This window comes from Macrosteles quadrilineatus, unplaced genomic scaffold, assembly GCF_028750875.1.
Source record: "Macrosteles quadrilineatus isolate MER2022 unplaced genomic scaffold, UCM_ALF_1.0 Scaffold_9__3_contigs__length_116548681, whole genome shotgun sequence".
Taxonomy (NCBI): domain Eukaryota; kingdom Metazoa; phylum Arthropoda; class Insecta; order Hemiptera; family Cicadellidae; genus Macrosteles; species Macrosteles quadrilineatus.
In genome coordinates this window covers 107,726,624-107,734,781 of record NW_026542602.1, presented here as the reverse complement: position 1 = coordinate 107,734,781, position 8,158 = coordinate 107,726,624, and the positions used below count along the sequence as shown (strand labels likewise).

Here is an 8,158-nt window from a genome sequence, read left to right as displayed (position 1 = left end):
GGCCGTGACGTTATCGAAGTTACCTTAAGAGATTAATTTTGCAGATTGTAACAAATTATATGCGCTTGCATATATGGTTTTTTATAAGAATAGGAAACAATATAAGTAAGTCCATCGAACTGTAGTACTATTATTATGTCATGTGTTAATTTACTTCGTGTTTATAATGGAAGAGTTGTTTAGCATTAGTATGACTGTATGGTCTTTAATTTGGTAATTTCCCGTTTCTACTTTAATTTTGAGAATGAGAATATTCTACCGATTGAAAAATGCCAAGTAATCGAAAACGTGCTTGATGACATGGGTTCTACAAATCATTATTATGTTGCTTAGTATTGTGTTGAGCTATAAGTTAAATACCAATTTGTCCCGGTTCTCACAGGAAAACCGAAAATGTCGTGATGCTACCGTTCGTTTTAAGTCTGCGAATGAAAATTATTATAATAATTTAACAAAGTTTTATTACCTAATTTTAGTAAGATTATTTCACCGATTGAATGCGGTGTAGGTTGTTTTAACTTTTAAGCTAAAATTTAACATTTCCGATTATCTTTTAGTAACTAAACAGGTTCATGGATCATCTTAAAAAACGCATGCTTAAAAATGAAATAATGTAAATTCAAAACTTATTTACGTCTCAATAAAATTTTAGGAAAAGTCTACGGAATGAAATCATTAATAGAAAATTATAATCGTAATTTATAGCACTTAATAGGTAACTCTTTTTGTTTTAAATATTATAAAGAATGTGATACTTTTGTGTTTAGCCCTCATATCTTGTGGTATATCACACAGCTATTATTAAAATTATAGGTTATATTACATATGAAACATTAAAGCTGTACATACAATGTGCATGAGGTCACACCTAGGCAGCGCTGTCGTCGTGGTCCGGGGGAGGACTCCTACCTCGCTGAAGACTTTGGAGAGCCTGTATCCTCCTCGCTTGATGCTGGGCGGCGAGCTGCTCGTAGTAGCGGGCAACCTCGGGCAGTCCAGGGTGTCGGTAGGCCCAGGGGGCCGGAGGGGTACCAGGGGTCGTGGGTGTAGAGGTTGCAGAAGTCGGTGGAGTCTTCTCTCTGGGGTTCTCGGAGGAGACGACATCGATGTCTTCCTCATCGCTGCTGTACGGTGTGATTGTCAACCTCTTGCGGATGGCTGGCTGTAGGTCGTCATCGGGGGCTAGAAGGGAGGCGACGTCGAACTGTCTCTTCCTCGACAGGTTGGTGGGCAAGGTCGGGAACACCAAGGGTGTGACTGGCGGCCACAGACTGGTAGGCGGAGGAGTCATCGTCATAGGAGGTGGTGAAGGAGAGTCGTTTCCATCGTCGTCCACAGCTAAACCCATATGTTTCCTAACCTTCCTCTGGGCTTTTCTTCTTCTAAAGTCTCCCTTCTTGAAGTCCTCCACGTTCGCCGGGTGGATCGCCCAGTAGTGTCCTTTCCCGTTGGCGCTTCTCCCGGCCTTGATGAAGCAGTCGTTCAGTGACAGATTGTGTCTGATGGAGTTCCTCCAGCCTGGTCCTCTAGTGCGGAAGTACGGGTAGTTGTCGAGGATGTATTGGTAGATGTCGGAGAGCACCAGCTTGGCTTCTGGAGAGCTGAGGATTGCCATGGCGATGAGCCCGATGTAGCTGTGCTGCGGCTTGGGTTCCTCTGGCTGGAGGATGCGGTGGTTGAAGAGGCTCATGGAGAGCGCTAGTCTCGGATGGTAGGGCGTGTACCCTGGACACACTGGGAGCTGCATGCCGGGGAGGTACTGCTGTGTGCGGAGACGTTCCGCTTGGACCGCGTAGTTGTAGAGTTGCAGACGGTACTGGTCTAGAGGTAGCAGCGTGTGAGGCTGCTGAGGCATGGTCACTGGGGTGGCTGACGTAGGGTCGTTCAGGAGGATCTTGATGTTGGTCACACCGTAGGGTAGTAGAGGCACGGGGCTAGCAGGAGGCGGAGAAGTCTCGTTGCTACACATCTCTAACACATCACGGCCAACACTTCCAGACTGGACTGTAGGGTCTACAAACACTGGGGTATTTGTCGTCAGTAATGGAAAATATTTGAACACAGTAGGGCTGGAGGAGGGGTGCCCGATGCAATGCTCCTATTGGTCCACCGCGGAGGGAGGAGCCAAAACGACCTCCCCTCACTTCCCCCTCTCACTAAACTGGATATGTATTATAAACATTTGGATACTTCGTGCGTTTCGGTGATTCAGAGACCGCAATTTGAGGAGAATTTCGCAACTATTGATCCTACGACTTGAGGATTGGTTATTTCCTTCTGTTTTGCTCTGTAAACTTACTCCGATACAGTCTGCTTCTGAGGTGGCAACTTTCTTCAATCTGAAACAAACATTAAGTTTCTGAGCTACCGTCTTTAGACTTGTGACAACTCTTTAAAAACTGTTGGTTACCGCTTTATTTTAGTTACATATATTATTGTGAAGGATATAAAAGGTTCTGATAAATAGTTTGAATTATAAGTTTTTCTTTTATCAAATAATGTAATGGCCATAGGTATATTAAAAATCACATTGATTTTCAAAAACTACATATGGTAGCAAATCATCATTTAATTACTTTTATTTGTATAATAAACTAATTAGTAATACAGTACAGAAGCCTACTACATAAAATAATAAAAGTCCGAACAGTTAAAAAAAATTTCATCACGCTGTATTCGAAAATTTCAAATTTCCATACAGCTGAGATCTTCGACATAAACATTACTTTCGCTACATAAAGATTACTTCGCTACATAAAGATTACTTTCGTTACACAAACAATACTGTGCCTGACATCAACAAAGTTACAATCAGCTGAATTTTACACTATTTGAAGTTTGATGAAGTAGTTTTTTCATCGTGATAAAAAGTATCGTTCAATTACTCGTCACGAAAGTCCCATTTCGGGGAGAGATGGTGTTTTACATGCGAGTCGAGTAGTGATATATCCTATTTGCATTATGTGGGTTTCAATTTTAGATTCTAAATCCAAATATAACTCTTAAATTTATCATATGTTTTTTTTTTAATATTCTACGGATTTTTAATTGGTGTTATAAATGTCCACTTGAAGAGCCAATGATAAACAACATCAAAATGAAACATTTTGCATCAACAATTACAAATGAACCATATTTACTCAATTTTTTACACATTATATTGACTTTGTTTATTTTATCTTTGCGTGTCTTTTACATTGTATCTAATGTACCTATGGAACTTTAAATCAATAATATAAAAAACAAAATACTCACACTGTTCACATTAAAACACTAAACACTACCAGCACAATGGACACAGAACCACAACATGTAAATCGTGAGCTACACAATAACATAATGACTACCAGACATCGTTTAGCAATAAATTATTCTATTAGGCCTACTGTGACTGTTACCAAGCATGAAAATGAAGAAGTTAATATGTTTTAACAAAAACATTTAGTTTGAATGTTCTGTATTTTTATAAGTTATTAGAGTTTAAAACTGTTAAGAATCGTACCTTAGACATATACGAATGTCTCGCAAATAAATCTTGCTTTATGTGCCTTTCGTTAAATAAAGGTTCATTTTATAAAAAAAAACTATCATCTCGGTAACCAATTTAGTAAAAAACATTGGTTATACTGTACTATTTTTTTTTTGTCCTAGGACGCTAGGCACGAGCCTTGGATTGTTTTTCACATTACTGTACTAATAATCTGTATTTATATGCTAATATGCTAACATGATTGTATGTTATGAAAATGGAGTTTTCCGTCTGTAAATAAATAAATAAATAAATAAATAAATATGAATGATTGCACCCAGATCCATTTTAAATTTATTCCCCAAGACTATGGTAATCGCTTTGTCCATACAATATAATATTAGCTAGAAATCTACAATAATATATTTTTTTTGTATATCTAATATTTTATAATTTTTTATGTTTCGCTGTTCAATATCAGGTTTGTGTTGTATTGGTAATTGACAATATTACAGTGACGGCATTATTGGAATTGGTGTAACTACAGTGAATGTTGAGTAACTGCTTTCAACAAAAAAACTATAACCATGGCCTATCAATGGGTGATACCCACCATATATTTCTGTAAGACAACAACGTACATCAGGCATATATTATTTACAAAAGAATTTATTGCATTATAAAATAGAACCTTAATAAATACGGCACAGTGCACAGTGTACATGAAATACATCAAACAAGTCCTTTAACACTTTCAAATCATTCTCATAACTTTTATTAGATAGTTAAGAAATTAAGAAAACAAAAATATTCTGACACAAAAAGAATTAAAATACGTGATTCACTGAAAAGGATGTTTTTATTTATATTTACGGATTTAGAGCCGGAAGGTTTATTTACAAAGGAGCAAATGATATTCTGAGGAGCGGCATTGTTAATTCAGGGTATAGGACGGGGTTTACTATTTTTATATTTTGAATCAATTGATAAGTGGTCCTTGTGATACTGCTTATAATTTGAAACTAATTTTAAATTAATCGTGGAAATGGACGATTTAATATTTGCATGTTACAATCAAAACTGTAGGGATGAAAACATAAACAAATATACTCACCGCAGTTAATTATTTATATGGAAATATATTTTGATTTGACAGTCAAATAAAAGTAAACAAGTAAAATTATCTATTTACATTCGAGAAAGTTACTTAATTTGTTTATGCTTATAATTCCTACAGTTTATAATATGCGTGAATTTTATTCTATTTTTACCTATGTTTATTGTTTATTAAGTGTTTTACAAACCATGATTTATCATAATATACCCTAGTTGTCAGAGAGATGGGGGGGGGGCAAGTAAACGCAAACAGATTAAAATAAATTGTTTTTCCAAATCGAAAATATTTTGTTGATCAGCAGATGTCGCGGGCTTACAAATATGGGCTCGCACTATTGTTTAATTTAGAACTTACAATATGGGATATGATAAGCTTCTTGCTTTAACATACAACTATTCGGATGGTTTCATATTAATTGTAAGTTCAATAGGATCTTTATAATTAATATTGAAATTTGTTACTGTTTTACTGCAGTAGCAATATAATTTATACCGTATCACATATAACAAGAATTTCTAAGACACTCTACAAGAAACATACTCAAGCCGTGTAAGACTCGATTGGTCATCATTTCGCTTGAGTCGTGTATCAATACAATAACATAAAGCTGCGTCGCTGAGTCTTCGGTAAAACAGAAATCTGGCATTATTCGAAGACAGGAGAGACGGAAGGATACAAGAGAAGATGGGGAGAAGTAACTCCAGGAGAGGGGAGAAGTGGGCGTGGCCATGACGTCACCCCTCCACAAAAACAGTGTCATATCCAACAATACAAAACTCGACGTTCTGATTGGCCCCTGCGAGCTTGCCGGGAATTTGTTGTGGGTTAAACAACTCTTTCGAAATTCGAATTTCTTCGCCTTCCGTCCTTTTGGGCGAATTAATTATCCAGCATTATTTATTTAACTTCAAACTCTATCCCTCATTAAAAACGCTCGGTTTGCGAACAACAATTTAGTTTTATTCCGTGCATTTAATTACTTTGTCTGTGTTTTTAACGTTCTGAGCGAGTTTTTCATCAACAATTATATACATCCAATTAACTGTTTTAAACATGGTTCAATAGTGCTGGTACAACGTGTTCTTTATCTGTTCAATAGCTCATATGAATAGGCGAAAATCTACGTACTATACATGGATAAAGACAAACTATAGAAATCCATTTATTTCTTTAGAACTTTCTTTAGCCCAGACACCTGTAGTTGTTGTATAATGATATTGAATAAAATCAAAAATCAAAATTAAAAGCCTAGTTCAACCCAACGATGTACAGAACTGAGTTGTTTTTATCGTTGTTTATACCAACCTAACAAACGACGCGCTCTAGATAAGAAAACAGAGGCCGAGAAACTAATAATCAAGAGAATCTTATCATCTTATCTTGTGTATATAGCTGGAAAAGAGTTAATTACAACAAAACACAGTCTCACTACTGACACATTGATCACAAGTTAGCTTATTAGAGAGTTTGAATTACTATTACAGCAATTTTAGTTTTTCCTTTAAACATTCGCAGTTAAATTTCGATAACACGTCAAAAGTCAAAAGGAGATTTAGAGGATATTAATGCTACTGATAACTAATAAGATTGTTGCGGATAAGTTTTGTCAATATTAAATGGCAAATTTAAACTTATCTGTCTTTTGCAAATTTAAACTGAATTGAGTTTTACCAATTAATCGATACATTACGAAATAACAATTTAGTACTTAGATGTGCATTGTCATTACATTGTTGTTATTTTTAAATGTTGTTGGCTTTATAATAAAATGTATTTGCTTAACGTAGTTATGCATCCGTTCCATGGTTATATTTTTGCTATTATGTGCTATTATTGCAGCTTTTTACTGTTAAGTATTTTGTAAAAATAGTATAACCAAACAACCGAGCAAAAAGTAAATGATTTAATATATCGAGAACTTGCCAATTATAAACTTACTATCACGTTCAATATTTACCTAAATCATAGATAAAAAATAAGAGAAACACAAATGTTCTTAGAAAACAATTAAAGTAGAATAAATGGACTAGAAAACAACTTATTTAACGTTACAGCATAAAGAAGTAGCAGTTACAATACAATTTAGGCTCTATAAATATTACATTAATGTATTGCATTTAATAGCCCTTCACTTTCCCCGTTGTTAAGCATTTAGTCGATTGCTCAACACCTCCCCACGGTCAACAAGGTTCCCACATAGTGTTCATATGTAAATACATCCTGTATAACAACAGTTTGCCAAACGAATCCAACATGGCGGGGCGGGGAGCAAGTTTGAAAAGTATCGCCAAAATGAAAGGGTTTGCCACACCTTCTGTCAAACTGACGGGAGTACAAGAACACAGAAGTCCTCCCCCGACCCTTCGGTTACGGTTTTGGCCCTTTCGGTTGCTAGGTGCAGCTTGTTTTCGGGCAGTAAACAGTTTTGGGAGTGAATGATTCTGCCCATTGTTTCTGTATAAGGCAACTGAATCAACCTTATCCCATAGTACTGCATAGTGGAATAATTTTCGAACTCACTTTGCCATACATTTTTACTTTTATGCCTTTCTTTTGCACAAATAATGAAAATTGGTTACTTTTACCTTCAACTTTTGAATTGTTCAGTTTACATTTCTTGCTCTTTTGTGTTTTCAGATAATAGTTTATTTTTGGGATGAATTTGTATGCCTGCCCTTATCGGCAGGTTTTCTGCGGTGGGATGATGCGCTTATGAGGACGCAGTTAGGCGTATTATAATGTGAATGGGAATTGATTGTTGGATGAGTGAGATACCTTGTAGCTTTTTTAACTGACAATAACTATATTAAAAAAATACTATTTATTGAAATGGCCAATGATAAAGAACTGCTGACTCCAGTTCTTTAATCCAAAAGTCTCGTCCATGGATCAAACCTTTGACTTGAGATTATTAGCTGAACCCTGATACACTTTCTGAACACCAAAAACACCAGTAATCGAATCAGAACTTTCAATTCAACTATGGAGATTGCTATAATTAAGGGTACAATCGACCTTCATTACATACATATATACATTCAGCTTTTCAACACGTAATGTATACACCGTCCTAATCATTAACCATACATTGTATAACTTTTATGATAACTACTTTTTGCTGCATTCGTCTGTTGGCACTAAAACTATTAAGCCTATTAAATTAGCAAATTACAACAAACTCTAAATTATGTGGTTGACCATCAATTTAGTATACGAAAATCTGTCAATCATTAAAAAAAATAGATAAATATAACACAAAATCACCAAAATGATATTAAAAGACTGCCAAAGTAGATTTTAGATTTATCATATAAAATATAAAAATAAAATTGCAAAACATCTGGATCTACTTTCCTTCCTGATAAATGAACAAAAACAGTTGACAAATAAATATTGCTCTGTCATACCAATAGTCAAAGGTCACAGTAATGAAGGTTTTGCACAAAATATTCTGTAATGAGTTTTAGGTATCCACTGTACTATGAATATTTATGTTACATATTTGTTCTTACAGTAATGCCCGACGGATCATAAGTGTGTGCTTTGACATTGGAATTCGCTAAATTTTGCGA

General features: G+C 35.5%; 1 protein-coding gene across 1 annotated transcript; it reads right to left on the bottom strand.

Annotated features, from left to right (window-relative positions):
* Nucleotides 1-674: 674 nt before the first annotated feature.
* LOC129004061 (fork head domain-containing protein FD5-like) lies at nt 675-3,279 on the bottom strand. The gene is made up of 2 exons (XM_054432439.1): nt 3,256-3,279; nt 675-2,339 (listed from the first exon to the last, which is right to left on the bottom strand). Exon 2 carries the CDS (start codon nt 1,967-1,969, stop codon nt 869-871), a length of 1,101 nt encoding a protein of 366 aa, XP_054288414.1. The 5' UTR covers nt 1,970-2,339; nt 3,256-3,279; the 3' UTR covers nt 675-868.
* Nucleotides 3,280-8,158: the final 4,879 nt, after the last annotated feature.

What these genes read in the sequence shown, in the direction of transcription:
- LOC129004061 (XM_054432439.1), bottom strand. Translation starts at nt 1,969, where the DNA reads ATGTGTAGCAACGAGACTTCTCCGCCTCCTGCTAGCCCCGTGCCTCTA.